Below are 17,153 nucleotides of genomic sequence, written 5' to 3' on the forward strand. Positions count from 1 at the left end.
TCCACCTTGAACTATTTGTTTGGGATAGGTCCCAATAAAAACATTTTTAAATAAATACTTTACTGTATCCAAAGTGCTTCTGTTTGCTGGCTGTCTACTTGTGACATGGGTTGGGTAGAAGCAGATTCATATTTGGGTGCTGGGCAGCGGAGCACTGGTTGATCCCTTTTGTTTTCACATTTTTTGAGAAGTTGGGGGAGAGGGCTTAAAGGGGTATCACATTCCCATTGGCTATAAGAATGGATAATGGGAAAGAGGTTGAGCCTATACTGTTGTATTTTATTATGCATTTTATTTTTTTAATATATTTTAACTAAGTTCTTATGTTTTTTAGAGCATGACTTTCACAAAGGACCAAACTGAGACAGAAATAGACAATATTCACAGTGAATATAGTAAGTAAGAAAATTGTTTCTTGACCTGCTTTCTAACAGTAAGATTGTATAGTATACTTGCTTCCTAGTATGCTGTCTCTCTTAGCATGAGTAAGATTAGTGTTTTACTGGCTGCTCATGGAAGATCTAGTGGATGCTGATATAAGTCATTTAGGAGCGCTTTACTCCTGTTATACAAATACTTGTTTGTGTAGCAAATACTAGTATGCATGCCATATATGTAATTATACATGTGGTTAAGACCTTAAAGCTTTTATTTCTGAAAACCCTCCAAAATGGCACATCCATGTCTAAGAGGTTAAAAAATATGATTATTGTGGTGGAAAAAGCTGATAGTGTGTGAGGGATTTCATTTTACTTCCAAGCGGTTAAACTTTGATATAAACAAAAATTACTCTTCACCCAAAGTACATCATTGCATTCTGAACAGCTTCATCAAGGCGCTTAAATCTGGCACATAGTAGTTCGAGTGGACCCTAAATTCTGATGTTTGTGAATGGTGACATTGAGTTCAGTTCACAAATGTGGCCTGTTTTTCTACTCGGCATGAATCGTCAGCTAACATTCTGGATTTTGTCTCATGTAAGACCATAAAATCTTGAGATGTCAAACTATGGTACAAACTGCTGAGATGTTCATTGTACTGCATTGTAACTCATGGGTGACAGGAGCATGGTATATACTAAAACAGACTAAAGAGTCGTATGTGTGCAGATATATGTAGGTTGCTATGATAATTTGTGAGGCTAGCATTTTCTTGGTTTTAAGTTACAGCTTTTGCTGTTTTCTTCTTTTTATGAGCTGCTTTATTGGCAAATGCTTTTGGTAGAGGTGCTATGAGTGTACACGGTCCAATAAGCTGTGGTGTTCTTTCTTGGCTTTAGAGTTTGCTGGTTTTCCCTAATGCACCATCTACCAGTGCAGGTTTGGATGCAACATTTCATTTGATGCATATTCTGCATATTTTGTTTCCTTAAACAGATATCTGCAGACATCAGCAGGGTTTACAAGTTTCAGTTCTGGAAAAAAAACATTACAAGAGTCTCACTTAAAGCAGCAGCTCTGCAGGTTTTCCTTGATTCTGATTTATTTCTAGTTTCCCTTTTTTTTTTTTTTTTTTTTGCAAAAATAAACTTCCCATTTAATTAAAAATTCTGATAGCTATGTCTAATTATTGGATTAAAGATCCCTAATCTCTGGTAGGCAATGCCGTGTGTTCCCGCTTCTTGCCTGTCTGACACAGAATGAGATTCAAGGAGGTGAACCTCCCCAACTTCAAATAAATATGGCACAGAAAATGAAAACTTAGAGACAGAAACGCATTGCTGCTAAATTTTTCTTTTCTTAGGACATTGCGCTTTGTCAAACGAAGAATAGGACCAGAGTCTGTAGTTTCTTTGTTTTGGATTAATCATCAAATAGTATAGCTAATGCATTCACTGACACACTGCAATTTTTCAGGGGAGTGCTGGCTTAAAGCTCCCTCCAGGAGCCAGATACATGATTGAGGAGTGCTGGCAGATGGCTGATAGGGGATTTGCATGTTCCAGAACTCATTTGAAAATCTGAAAGATTCTGGTTGTCAGATGAGAATTCAGAAGTCTGGAGGGATCTGTGTTTACAGAATTAAGGATCTATAATAAATTGTCATCATTAGAATCAGCTGCATCCTGGCACTGCACTTTTTTCAGGCCATGAAAGCTCATTGTTGTGGTGTTTAGATCTTTTTAGTCTAAACCGTGTACACCCTAGAGGAAAGGTGAGATAGGGGAGATATAGTAAGACATTTAAATATATCAAAAGGTTTCTATGTACAGGAGGTGAGCCTCCTTCAATGGAAAACAGCCTCTAGAATGAGGGGTCATGGGAGGAGGGTGAAGGGGCTAGACTCGGGTATGATCTTAAGAAATATTTCTTTACAGCGAGGGTGATGGATGCTTGGCATGGCCTCCCAATGGAATGTGGTAGAGACAAAAACAGTATCCGAATTTAAGAAAGCAGGGGGATAAATACAGGGGATTTCTAAGGGAGTGTTGGGAATTATAAAGCTAAATTAATTGGGCAGATTACATAGGTCATATGGTCTTTTTCTGCTGTATTGTTTGTGGTATTTTCTTTATACTGTTGGGTGGATGGGTCTTTCTTCCAGAACACATGTGCATATATTCTCAGTCTGTTTGTGACTGTAGTACAACTCTAAAACTCCTTAACTGGAATGTTTCAATAAACTTAACTGTTCTGTGTTATGTTGTGAATAGCTTCACAAACTAGATGGTGGCAAGCACATCTGCATTCATTGTTTAGCCTGATCTGTAGATAAACCCACTATCTGAGACTGGTGCAGCAGTGATTAAATGCTAATGTCCCTTGACCTTTATTTCAATGCTAAAAATAGAACTCCACTAAAAAAAAAGAAAGGCACCTGTTCCTGAGGCTTCTTTCTTTTAATGTTTTAGGAAAAAAGGGATGTTCAAAGGGCAGTGAGTCAGGTTTCAAAAAGTAGCATGTCTAAATAATGTTGCCTTTTAAACCTCATTTAAAGGACAGCTTTTCCTTTCAGTGGCATCCTTAGCATCAAGCTAGGTAAAAAGCGGCTTAGATGGGTACTGATTAGAACAAAAGAGTGAACTGGCAAACTGGTGTGAAGACTCACACTTGGCTGTTGGATATATTATTATTGTGGCCAGCATTAGGAGCAGTCTGTGACTAAGGCGCATTTCACAGAGCATAGGTGAAGAGATCACACATCAAACAAGGATCCAAAGACAACAAAATATGTGAATAAATATTAACTGTTCAGTCTTTAGATATTCCAAAAAGACAGGTAAAGATAATTCGCATCAGTACAGTCCCCCGACATGGCCATGTTTTGCCGGTGGGGCTGTGTCGGGAGGGACTCAAGAAAGGCTCTAGAATTAAAACAAAAGTACATAAACTTTAGAACAAGGAACAGCAGCCAACATAGCATCGAAGGTATTCATATATAGCTTAACTCAGAGGGCATAATGAGCAAACATGCACGGGCTAATTACACAGTTACAGTAAAAAGTAAAGCCAGCTAGATATGTGTTCAGACGGGATCCCTGTCATAACAGTAGAACCTCATACAGAATAATAAATACACATGCAAAAGAACACCTAAAATACCTCAAAAGTGAAGCAAGACTAGGAACAGCCAGACTGGTTCAGCAAGGCTGACATAGCAACTAAAATAAAAACAATGCAACAACATGAAACAAGATAAAAGGGGGGTGGGAGGGGGACTAAGATTACAAAAGAGAGAGACTGACCTTAAAGAGGATGATAATGACTTGAATCAATAGAACATAGCTGGTAATCTGATAGTGTTTGCAAGAAAATAAGAATCAATAAGGAAACTGAAACAACGGGCATTCAAAAAAAGACCTGATGTGGGGGCACCTACTTGATTCCTCTATGGGAATGCAGCATCACGGTGTCTGTGAATGCACTGAGCATGTCCCGCTCACAGCAGGAAACATTATAAAGAAAAAAAGAGCATAAAACTACTGGGCGTCCAAAACACGTGCCCAACCCGCCGCGAAACTAATATTGCTCATCACATGCAAATGTAAGTTGATGCGGCTATTAGCTATTCTCCCCTGATTTAAAAAAAATTAATAAATAAGTGCTCCCGACAAGCACATTTTTATCCTCAGAAATTTAATGCCTGCCCAGAGCAGGTGTTAATTTCTGAGCATCCCAAAAATTGTACAGAAAAGCAGAAAATACTGTTTTTCTATACTTCCTCAGACTTAATATTGTGGCGATATTAAGTCGGAGGAGCAAAAAGGTTGAAAATGTTTAAAAACAAAAAAGTGTGCCGGCGGTCAGGTTAGGAAAAGGGACGCTCAATTAACGAGTGTCCATTTTCCTAACCCGTAGCTGTGCACAGGTTAGAAAGACAGAAGCTTGTAAAAATGAGCATCTGTTTTCCAAACCCACTGACAACCACTCTCCTGGGCACCTGCTGCCAAGGAGGCACCAGGGGCACACATTTGTCCCTAGCACTTCCTTTTTTAGCATGACCTCATCCAAATATTCAATTGCACACCCAGGAGAGGTGGTTGGGCACGAGTTAGGAAAGTGGGTGCTCAACACTGAGTGCCTATTTTCCGCACAGATCAGTCCGCGTATGTTTAATTAGCATTCAGCCAAGGAGAAATCCAATTGAATGGACTCTAGGGGATTGCCTGTTGCAGGGCTAATTTCAGATCAGCGGATACCTGTAGTAGATTTGTTTGGGTAATTGCCAGGTTCTTGTGGCCTGGTTTGGCCTCTATTGGAAACAGGATGCTGGGCTTGATGGACCCTTGGTCTGACCCAGCATGGCAATTTCTTATGTTCTTATTTGTTGCTTGATGCCAGATCAATATTGCCATAGGGATGCCTAGGCATATATACTTTTGTAACTCACTCTGCATTTGCTGAAGGCTGATGCCAGCACTTGTACCATTCTTTTAAGTCCACTTGCTTTAGTGCCAGTACCAGTCTGAAGCAGGTGGGAGAGGAAAAGGGACAAGGAAAAAATGAGAGAAAAGGGCACAGAGCTGTGATAACAGTGTGGGATAGAAAAAGATTTGTTGTAGCAAGAAAAAGGAAAAAACTGAAGAGTAGTGAAATTGTACTGGTATTTTGAGGATAAAGCAAGTTTGCATACTATAAATGCTGTTTTCTATAGATAGAATGACTTGGTTATGATATGCAGGGTGATATCATCTGGTGGCACTGAACAGACTCCTCTCTCCAAGCTAGTAGAGTTTTGAATTCGACTATGTATGTGCAGGAGTTCCTCCACAGATGTTACCTCAAGAGCCTCCTCAGTTTGTTTCAGAGCTAGCTATGTAGTTGACTCCAGGGAGGAGGGCAGGTATCCCATAGCTAATTCATCCTGCTATCTACAGAAAACACTGTTTACGGTAAGCAAACTTATTCTTTCCATCGATAAACAGGCTGAATTAGCCATGATATATGGGGAGTCCCAAGCTGAAGGCTGCAGCGGAACATTACTGAAAGCAACTCTGACTCCATCATAGAGAGTAGACTGCTGCAAGTACATTATGCCTCACTGTCCATTCAAAGGTGGTATTATCAATACTTGATAGTACCAGACAGTAGTGAGATGTAAAGAGATGCACTGCAGATTGTGTCAGCTTTGTAGATGTTTTCTAGAGGAACTTCTTGCAAATGGGCAGTGGAGGAGGCTATAGCTCTGACTTGGAGTTTTTTTTACCTGATTGCCAAGAACAAGATCCGCTCAAGTGTAATTGTGCTGAATGCATTCAGCTATCCAGTTGGACAAAGTGCATTTGGAAACTGTTGTTCCTACTCTGTTAGGGTCATATGAGGCAAAAGGTTGAGAAGCTTGTCATTGTAATTGAGTTCTTCTCTTATAGTAGACCAGAGCTCTTTTACAGTCCAAGGTGTGAAGTCTTCTCACTGCCATGAGCATATGCCTACAGAAAGAAAGTTGGCAATACAATGGACTAATTGATGTGAAAAGCTGAGAGCATCTTTGGAAGGATGTTCAGATGCATATGAAGGACCACTTTATTGTGAAAAACTGCATGTAAGGCCAGTAATATACTAAACCTATAGCTCGCTAACTCTACTCACTGAGGTTAGTGACTTTCCATGTGAGGTACCTAAGCGACGCTATGTCTAATGATTCAAAGGGCAGCTTCATCAAATGTGCAAGGACTTCGTTCAAATCTGATGGCACTGGGGGGTTTTGAACTGGAGGTTTCAAGTGCCACAACCTCTTCATGAATTATGTTATGAGAATATGTGTCAAGACAGGCCTATTATCTATGGATGCATTTTAGGCCACTATGGCACTTGAGTGTACCCAAACTAAAGATGAAGACAGTCCTGAATTTGATGATAAATGCTTTGTTTTGCAGTAGAATGGGTCCAAGCCATTCTGGATACACCATTTGGAATACCTGTTCCGCTTAAAGAAATAGCTGTGTCTGGTGGAAGGTTTTCAGACTGAAAGAATGATATCTTCAATAGGTTTGGGTAGTGACAGGTTGGCAATTATTTAGTGCTCAACATCCAAGTTGAAAGGTTGAGTGACTGTCTGTTCTAATGAGTTAAGCTATAGTTCTACTGAGTCAGCAGAAGAGGATTGCAGCTGTGGTGGACTGGAGGCTGTACTGAAAGTCATATGAGGTGTAGGCATACCAAACTTGTCTGAGCCATGCAGAAGCTATGAGAATCATGCAGCCATAGTCCCAAAAATGTTTCTGCACTGTCCTCACAATAAAGAGGTAATGGAGGAAAAATGTACATGAGGCTTGTTTCCCAATCCTAGTAGAAAAGCGTCTTGAGCCAACTTGAAATCTCTTGGAAGATTGGAGCAAAATTGGTGGAGCTTCTGGTTTTCTTCCATCACAAACAGGTCAATTGATGGACACCCCATAACTCAAATAGTTTGTTGCCTGTGGATTATCTGAGAGATTTTGTGGGGATGAAACACCCTGTTGAGGTTGTCTGCCATCATAGTTATGTGACTTGAATGGTCACTTGATGATTGATCACCACTGCTATATTTCCAGCATCTCTTGATATAGCAGCCTTGTAGAACATGGAGACTTGGTTGCCGGTTTGAAGTAAGATGCTCTTTCCTCACAGCAGGTGCATGAGGTGACTGGAACGCATTCTTGATCACCCACAGTTTGAGAAGGTTGATCTGAAGAAGATGCTCTTTGAGAGACCAAGTGCTCTGTGTCCGACAGGATTGAGTATGCAGCCCCAGCCTTTAGTGGAGGCAACTATTGCCAAGGTGACTTGGTAAGGAAGAGGTTGAAAGGGGGGCTCCATTCTGAAGAACGTCTGGAAGCAGCCATTAGCAGAGCTCCTGAAAAAGGTGAATTACTGTGCCCAGCGATTGGATGAGCTGGTTCCATTGATATCAGGAAAGCGGTCTAACTTTTAATAAATAAAATTGATTGTGTAAACCCCATTGCAGGCAACAGATGTGCAATTGTGTCAGTGAAACAACATGTATTGCTGCTGCCATGTGGCTGAGAATGACCAGAAATTGGCGGGCCATGGAGGAGTGAGCTGATAGATTCTGAACTAGAACATCTAGTGTCTGCTTGCTCAGAGGGGAGGAACACTGTCTTGCAAGGAATCTATCCATGCCAAAATGAATTAGTTATTGTGTTGTAACCAAATTGGACTTTTTGAAGTTTATTATAAATCTGAGGTTTTGTAAGAACATAAGACTTGCCATACTGGGTCAGACCCAAAGGTCCATCGAGCCCAATATCCTGTTTCCAATAGTGGCCAAGCCAGGTCATAAGTACCTGGCAGGATCCCAAGGGGTAGATAGATTCCAAGCTGCTTATCCCAAGAATAAGCAGTGGATTTCTGCAACTCTACCTTAATGGTTACTGGATGTTTCCGCCTGGAACTTGTCCAAACCTTTTTTAAACACAGCTACATTAATAACTTTCACCATATCCTCTGGCAATGAATTCCATAGCTTAATTATGCATTCAGTAAAAAAAAAAAAAAAAAATTCTCTTAGTAGTTTTAAATGTATTACCTAGTAACTTCATTGTGTGTCTCCTGTAGAAGTTGGATTGTTGCATGCAGGGTCTGCAACACCCCTCTTGAGAGGATGCCATAATTTACTAGTCCATATATTGGGGAACACCTGGATTCCCTGATTTCTCAGGTGGGTCACTACAACTGCAAGACACTTGGTCAAATTGGAGTACCTTATATTGGTAGTGAGCAGAATACAAATTGAAATGAAGGTAGGGACAGAACAAAAGATGAATAAGGATGTGTTCATATGCATCCTTGAGATCCAATGAGCACATCTACTCTCCCCGCTTTATAAAGGGACAGTGCCATGGGAAACGTAGAAAACAATGGTGGAAAAGATCATTTATTTATTTATTTCAGATTTTTATATACCGGCATTCGAGACAGCAGTCACATCGTGCTGGTTCACATAAAACAGGGGTGCATAGTAAACATAACTATAACAATGGTGTTGAAAAGGCAGTTACATATAACAGGGTGATAAGAACTTGGCTGAGAAGGAAGAGAAAGGAAAAGTTATTAAATTCACACAGGTACAACGATAGAAGATAAGGATGACCATGGTGTAGTTGGAGATTAGTTAACCATGTTGGAGATTAGTTAACCATGGTATAGTTGGAGATTAGGGGTGGCTTGGAGGTGTTCGATCAATTGGCGTCCGGGAAAGCTTGTGTGAATATCCAGGTCTTTAGTCTTTTTTTGAAAGTTGAGATGCATGGTTCTGTTCTGAGATTTGAGGGGATGGAGTTCCATAACGGTGGAATGGCTGTAGAGAAAGCCCGGTCTCTAAGTGTGCAGTGTCTGGTGGATTTGGACGGTGGTACCTGTAGCGATCCCCTATATGCATCTCTTGTCGGTCTTGACGAATTGTGTAGTCGGAGAGGGATCTGTAGGTCAATGGGAGCCAATTGGTGGATGTTTTTGTATGTGGTGAGAATGGCCTTGTATATTATTCTAAAGTGTATAGGTAGCCAATGGAGGCTCTTTAGAATGGGGGTTATGTGGTCCCTTCTGGTATTTGTCAGAATTCGTGCAGCTGTATTTTGCACCATCTGAAGCGGTTTGGTGTATGAAGCGGGAAGGCCAAGTAGGATGGTGTTACAATAGTCTAATTTTGAAAAAATGATTGCTTGTAGAATGGTTCTGAAATCTTGGGCATGGAAAAGTGGTCTAATTCTTTTCAGCACTTGTAGTTGGTAGAAACAGTCTTTGGTGGTTTTTTTAATAGTGGCTTTGAAATTCAGGCGATTATCAATTAAGACTCCTAGGTCTCTCACTTGTGTGATTGTTGGCGTGGCTTGTTGTGCAGAGGTGATGGTGTTGTTTTCTGAGGCGATGAGCAGGAGTTCAGTTTTGCTGGAGTTTAATACCAGGTTTAGGCTGGTGAGGAGGAGTTTAATTTTTTGAAGGCATGTATCCCAGTAAGCCAGAGTTTTTGCGAAGGAATCCTTAATGGGTATCAGGACCTGGATATCGTCCGCGTAAAGGAAGTGTTTGAGGTTGAGGTCGGTGAGAAGTTGGCATAATGGTATAAGGTAAATGTTAAATAAAGTAGGAGACAGGGAGGACCCCTGTGGGACTCCTACTGACGACGAGTGTTGAGAAGATTCTTTGTTCTGTATCTTGACCTTGTATCTTCTATTGCTGAGAAATGATATGAACCAAGATAGAGCTGTGCCTGAGATACCTATGGAGGCTAATTGGTTAATGAGTAATGAATGATTGACGGTGTCAAAGGCTGAAGAAAGGTCGAGTAGGATCAGTAAGAAGGCTTGACCTTTATCGAGGCCCAGGATGAGGTGATCTGTTAAGGAAATGAGGAGAGACTCCGTGCTTAGTGTTTTGCGGAAACCGTATTGTGATGGGAATAGGAGGTTGTTTTCTTCAATGTAGGTTGAGAGTCGGGTGTTCACCAATTTCTCCATAATCTTGGCTATGAAGGGGAGGTTGGCGATCGGACGGTAGTTGTTTGGGTCATTAGGATCTAGATTAGGTTTCTTGAGTAGTGGTTTGAGAGAGGCCAATTTTAGGTCATCTGGGTAAGATCCTTGTGTTGTTGAGCAATTTATGATGTCTGACAGGGATTTGGAGATGGAGTCAGGAATTGATAGAAGCAATTTCGAGGGGATGTGGTCCGAAGGGTGAGAAGATGGTTTCATTTTCCGTAGTATACCTTGGATCTCAATGGAAGAAGTGAGTTCCAGTTCTTCTAAGCGGGTATTTTTGAAGGCGGTCTGAGGTGGTGTTGAAGTAGATGCGGTGTTAGGGGGCAGTTGTGTTAGAAGTTTGCTGATTTTGTTGTTGAAAAATAACGCTAGTTCTTCCGCTTTAGATTTGGCTTGGTTGAGAGCGATTTCTGATGGGTTTATTTGAGTGAGGTTAGAGACGTAGCTAAAGAGGGCTTTAGCGTCGAAGATTAGGTGGTGGATCTTGGATGCGTAGTAGTTCCTCTTGGATCTTAATGTATTGGATTTGTATTGGTGAAGAGTTAATTTATAGGTAGATAGAGTGATGGTGCATGGGTTTTTGCGCCATTTAGCCTCATTATGTCTTAGCAGTAGTTTAAGCTTTCTTAGCTCTAGGGTAAACCATGGTTGCCTTTTGGAGGAGTTGGGGTGTAGGTTAGAACATAAAAACATAAGTCATGTCATACTGGGTCAGACCAAGGGTCCTCTAAGCCCAGTATCCTGTTTCCAGCAGTGGCCAATCTAGGTCACAAGTACCTGGCAGGATCACAAGGTTCTCATGAGAGAGATGCGAAGAAACTTCTTACCATTTCTTCCACTTTCTCAATAGACTGATGGGCCCTCAAAGCTGATGTGGGAGGAGAGACATCCTTCTCTGATACTAGGACTGGTTCCTGCTCCATGATTGAAGGCCTTTTGGAGGAAAACAGAATAATAGGATCCGGTGTATCCAAATGCAAGCCTTTGCACCAGCAGCTGTGAGTCTGGGAGAGCCTTCGTTGTCAGAGAAGGCAGATGGAGCTAATCATTGGATGCCGCAAACCTGGGTTGCACAGTATAAAGATGAGTGGGCAAGGAAACTGGCAGTAGAATGCTTTGCAGGCGTAGAATGCTTGGAGGCAGTTAGACTTCTTGTAGGACTGTGTGGAAGAGTCCCTGAAAGAATGCACCAATAAACTTTGAGCAGAGATGAAATGCTTTCCAGATTTTAATTGTTTGGAGCTGCGAAGTGAGGACCTAGATTGCATCAGTGATGCATGTGGTAGGTGGGCTTTGGACCTTTTCTGCGTTGGTTGAAGAGAAGTAGAATGCATCAATTGGAACTGCTGAAGTACTATCGCACCGTGTGCAGTAGTTGCTTGTGTGTTGATGCATCATGTGTCGACAGTCTGTGTTGGGTGTTTCCATGCACCCTGCATCAAGGAACCAGATTTCTTCTGCGCCGTTGGCCCAGCACTCCTTGCATCAGTGGTGCTGATGCATCTTCAGTGCGTGGGGAGGCTCTGCTGAATGGCTCCATTTTGTCTTCAATGTATGGCGGCTATTTTCACATGACCCCCATGGCTTTTGTTTGCGATGATGAGGGAGGACTACGACTCAAGACCCTACCCAGCAAGGCAGAGGAACCTGCACTTTGGGATGAAGATTTGCTGCAGCTTCTTATCAACATTATTTTTGCTGTTCTGGAGTGCTGAAACTGTGGGGACATCATACTGCAGGCCTGATAATTTGCTTGATTGTGGTTGGGCCCCAAGCAGCAGTAACATAGTTTGTGTCTGCTATAAACTTATCCTGACCTCAAATGCAGTTTTTGAAACCACTGACTGTGGCCGCCGCCTTTCCTGACATAAATAATGGAGAAGGCAGGAGAAGGGAAAGTTGTTCCAGAAGTGTCTATCCCCTACCTCTGTAACTTTTCTGCCCCATTTTTTTTTGTATTAGCACTGAAAAGTGCTGTTAGGAATGCTGCTGAGACAGCAAGGCAACAAAACTGAAGAGAAAATGTTAAAAAAAAAAATGTTAAATATTATAGAAGAAAAAAATTTGAGGAGAGACTGAGTACATGTCTGTGCTTAAGCTTGGACTAAAAAGACTTGAGGCAACACCTGCATGGGAACTCCCGCAAATGCTAAGTAGACCTCAAATTCTACTAGCTTGGAGATGAGTCTGTCTGGTGCCGTTGGATAACGTCACCCACATTTCATGGCTAATTCAGCCTGCTTATTGACGGAAAAAGAACTGGATTCTGAAAGTTGTCCATTGCTGAAGTATGCCACTTTGTGGTGATAATTGTTTTCCACCCTTATTGAAAAGCCTACATTGGCTGTCCGTGTCAGCACGAGGCAAATTAAAAAAAATTTGCTTTTGCCATTTAAATCTCTACATGGTCTAGGTTCCCATCAATTGCAGGGTCTGTTGAAATGGGCAGAATCTGGCCGGAATTTTTGCTCCCTTAAAATATGGTTGTTACAGATTCCAGTGGCTAAATATTTTCGTCATGTGCGGCTTCAAAATAGAGCTTTTCCCTCCATTTTGCCAGCTTTGTGGAACGTTCTGCCACAGAAAATAAGGGAAGAAACAGATCCATTAAAGTTTTGTAAGCACATGAAGACCTGGTTGATGATAGATATGGAAGAAGGTTGAAATGTTACAAAGGTGGGCATCACTGTAGTTATACACTGTTACATTTTATTATTGTTTTAATGCATGAGATTTGATAAGATTATTATGAGGATATATTTTACATTGCTTAGAGAAATTATCAGGCAATTAATAAATTATTTTAAATAATAAATTGTTCTGGGTGTAACCATGCTTCTCTTATGCATAGAGATTGCTTTGCTGTAAGATACATACAGGGAATTTGCTAATGCCACTATGAGTGCTCTCCAGAAGCACCTTGTATTTGATTTCAAGCCTCTATTTTGGAATTTTTTGCCTCACAGCTACTTCCTGCTTGTTTTGAGTTTATTTGATTGGAAAAGGGTCTTTCTGGAGCCATAGCTTCATGAGCCTTTGCATCTATTCTGGATTTTCCCCTAATTTTTAATCCTCCTCTGTCTAGACCAGCCATAAGAATTCTAATCATTGGACAGGGGCCACTGACTGTGGCCCTTTGGAACCTGTTACATGTGCACCCTGAACATAGTCATTAGGTGTCATTGTAGCATGGTGGCTCAGACTTCCATAGGCTACAAATACAGCACCTCGAAAAGTTGGACTTGGGAACTAAAGTGCTGCCTCTGTCATGGAGCAGCCTCATTTTAATTAGGAACAACAAAGGGATAATCTGCTTCCATATTCTGATAAGGTCCTGGGAATGGAGAATAAACTTATATCAGAGTAGAAACCATAAATCAATCAAAAAACCATAAATCCATCACAGTCGACAGTAATAGGAATGCTGTGCACCACCAGAGAACTGTAAGTAATGCTTATAAATTTACATCATGTCTTTATGAGTACATCTGTTATTTAATATTAAAAGCAAAATGCACTCTCTTCCATGATTATAACCAACTTTGCAGTAATCTAAAATGTTAACTCCCTATGGTAACATTTGTTAGTGGTTGATGGTACTTGTAACCTGGATGGGCCACTGTTGGAAACAGAATGCTGGGCTTGATGGCCCTTGGTCTGACCCAGTATAGCAATTTCTTAGGATCTTATGTTCTTAAGTGCTAAAATATAAAAAAAAATTATCGTGTAAGAATTTGGACTTCGTGAAATAAGAAATGCTATGGGAGGGAGTTATTCTGCAGAAGGATTTCAAATGCTGAAGATCTCTTTAATGTAAAACTTCTTAAAATGTATGGCTGCAGGTTATTTAAACTAACTAGATTTGGAGGTATTTCTTATTAAAAAAAAAAAAAAGTGAAGTAAAGAATTAGACACCTTCACTTTTATAAAAGTGATTAGCTCTAGCTCTACATTGGGCAAGAGATAGAAAAAAGACATGAAGAGGAAAGTAACGGATCACTGCAGGTAGAGGCCAGACTCTGTAGCTTCTAAGAGAAGAGTCATGTACAGCAGAGGAAAATTGGTTCTTACCTGATAATTTTCATTCCTGTAGTACCACGGATCAGTCCAGACTCCTGGGTTTTGCCTCCCCTCCAGCAGATGGAGACAGAGAAAGTTTTGACAGACTCTGCCATATATACCAAGGTGCCACCCACAGTCTGCCAGTATTACTCAATGTCAAAGCAGAATGGACCAAACCAAACTAACTATATACAGGAACCGTAAACTCAAACAAAAACCAGATCACTAAGGCTGACCGTGACCCAAACCCGATAATCAAAATCTTCAGAACCACCTTAGACAATTATCGACTGAGTGGACTCTCCCTTGTCTTGATGCTGATAAAGGGTGGGACTCTGGACTGATCCGTGGTACTACAGGAACGAAATTTATCAGGTAAGAACCAATTTTCCGTTCCCTGTACGTACCTGGATCAGTCCAGACTCCTGGGATGTACCAGAGCTAACTAACTTAAGGGTGGGACCCGGAGAGGCCCGCTCGGAGCACTCCTTCCCCAAATCCCCCCGGAACCGGAGCCCGGACATCCAGCCGATAATGTCTCGCAAATGTATGCAAAAACTTCCACGTAGCCGCTCTACAAATCTCTTGAGGCGAAATATGCTGACATTCTGCCCAGGAAGCCACCTGTGCTTTAGTAAAATGCGCCCAAATATTTACTGGCGAGGACTTCCCCCGTAGTAAATGAGCCGAGGTGATAGCTTCCTTCAGCCAGCAAGCTATCATAGTCTTAGAAGCCTTATTTGCCTCTCTCTGGACCACTCCACAGCACAAAAAGATGGTCCTACAAACAAAAGGCGTTCGTAACCTCCAGGTACTGCAGGAGCGCTCTACAAACATCCAACTTCCGCAAGTCTCTCGCGAGGGGATCTGCCCGATCTAAATCTGCAAACGATGGAAGTTCCACCGACTGATTCAGGTGAAAGGACGAAACCACCTTCGGAAGAAAAGACGGGACCTTACGTAATGAAGCTCCTGACTCAGAAATCCATAGGAAGGGCTCCCTACAAGACAACGCTTGAAGTTCTGACACCCTCCAAGCTGAAGAAATAGCTACCAAAAACACCACTTTCAATGTAAGATCCTTCAAATTCGCTTTTTTTAAAGGCTCAAAGGGTGAACCACACAACGCGTTGAGGACTAAATTCAGACTCCACAAAGGACAAGGTGAGCAGACCAAGGGACGCAAATGCTTTGCTCCTGGAAGGAAACGGGCCACATCCGGATGTGTTGCCAAGGACAGTCCGTGAATGGAACCCCGAAAGCAACCAAGAGCAGTCACATGGACCCTCGGAGAACTGCATGACAATCCCTTTGCTAGACCAGCTTGCAGGAAACACAAAATATCCGCTAGAGACGCACAGAGGGGGTCAATCTCCCGTTCACTGCACCAGGCTTCAAACACCTTCCACACCCTGGCGTAAGTTAAGGATGTAGACGTCTTGCGCGATCTTAAAGGGTAGTGACCACTGCGTCCGAATAACCCTTGTTTTTCAAGCGACGCCTTTCAAAAAGCCATGCTGCTAGACAAAAGCGATCCGCCTCCTCCAAACAGACAGGGCCTTAACGAAGGAGAACTGGGACATTCCTTAGATGCAAAGGACCTGACAAGGCCAGGTTGAGCAGATCTGCAAACCATGGACGCCTCGGCCACTCCGGGGCTACCAAAATTACTTCTGATGGGTGGAGTTCTATTCGACGAAGTATCTTCCCGATGAGTGGCCACGGAGGAAAAGCATAAAGTAGCATGTCAGTCGGCCAGGGGAGTACTAGCGTGTCCACGCCCTCTGCACCTCTCTCCCTGCGCCTGCTGAAAAACTGTGGGGCCTTGGCATTCTTGAAGGTCGCCATCAGATCTAGAGAGGGAGTGCCCCACTAGTCGCAAATGAGCCGAAAGGCTTCGTCCGCCAACTTCCACTCTCCTGGATCAAGGCGGTTTCGACTGAGAAAGTCCGCCTGCACGTTTTCAACTCCCGCTATGTGAGATGCTGCGATGTGGGACAAGTGCTGCTCCGCCCATTGTATCAGTCTCTGCACTTCCTCCGCCACTGGACGACTTTTGGTCCCTCCTTGGTGATTGATATACGCCACTGTGGTCGCGTTGTCGGACAGGACCCGGACCGATTTCCCCTGAACCAGAGGAAGGAACGCTTGCAAGGCCAGAAATACCACCCTGGTCTCCAGGTGATTGATGGACCACTGAGACTCCTGTAGAGACCATTGTCCCTGCACAGACTTCCATAGGCATACTGCTCCCCAACCGGAGAGGCTGGCATCCGTAGTCACTATTGTCCATTCGGGCATTACCAGGAAAACTCCCTGCATCAAATTGTCCGAGCAAAACCACCAGTCGAGACTGGCCCTTGTCACCTCCGGGAGTGGGAGAGACAGATGAAACTGTTCTGCCAACTGTAAAGGACGCATATGCGCAAAGGCCCAAGGCACGAGCTCTAGAGTGGAAGTCATGGATCCCAAGACCCGCAGATAATCCCACACCCTGGGAAGACGGTTGACCAACAGAGCCTGAACCTGGCCCTGTAGCTTGGAAATGCGGTCCGCTATCAGGAAAACTTTCCCTTGCTGCGTGTCGAATAGAGCTCCCAGAAATTCCAAGGTCTGGGAGGGAACGAGTTGACTCTTGGCCAAGTTGATCACCCACCCTAGTGATCTCAACAGTTGCAGCACCCTGTGGACCACCGCTTGACAGAGCTCCTCGGACTTGGCTCGAATCAACCAGTCATCCAGATATGGATGTACTAACAAACCTTCCCGGCAAAGTTGTGCTGCCACCACCACCAATGATCTTGGTGAAAGTCCTGGGAGCGGTGGCAAGCCCGAACGGCAGAGCCTGAAACTGATAATGATGACCAAGGATGAGAAATCTTAGAAACCGCTGGTGGACCTTTCGTATGCCAATATGCAGGTATGCCTCCGTCAGGTCCAGGGATGCCAGAAACTCGCCCTTTCTTACGGAGGCAATCACCAACCGCAGAGTCTCCATGTGGAAGCGAGGCACCCGAAGGCACTGGTTGACTCTCTTTAAGTCCAGAATGGGCCGGAAAGTCCCCTCTTTTTTTGGGCACCATGAAATAGATGGAATATCTGCCATTACCCCGACGGAACTGGGGTAATGGCTCCCAGGGCTAGAAGACGCCGCAACTTGTCATGCACCGCC

The 17,153-nt window shown here is 42.9% G+C and overlaps 1 protein-coding gene across 7 annotated transcripts in view; it reads left to right on the plus strand.

Moving 5' to 3' along the window:
- RAD18 (RAD18 E3 ubiquitin protein ligase) overlaps positions 1–17,153 on the plus strand; it is a 320,686-nt gene that overhangs the window by 90,063 nt on the left and 213,470 nt on the right. For all 7 annotated transcript variants that reach the window (XM_029601443.1, XM_029601441.1, XM_029601447.1 and 4 more), the window contains one exon: positions 335–395. In XM_029601443.1, coding sequence (XP_029457303.1) covers positions 335–395 — 61 coding nt within the window. The remainder of the gene's footprint in view (positions 1–334; positions 396–17,153) is intronic.

Source organism: Rhinatrema bivittatum, chromosome 4 (genome assembly GCF_901001135.1).
Source record: "Rhinatrema bivittatum chromosome 4, aRhiBiv1.1, whole genome shotgun sequence".
Lineage (NCBI taxonomy): Eukaryota > Metazoa > Chordata > Amphibia > Gymnophiona > Rhinatrematidae > Rhinatrema > Rhinatrema bivittatum.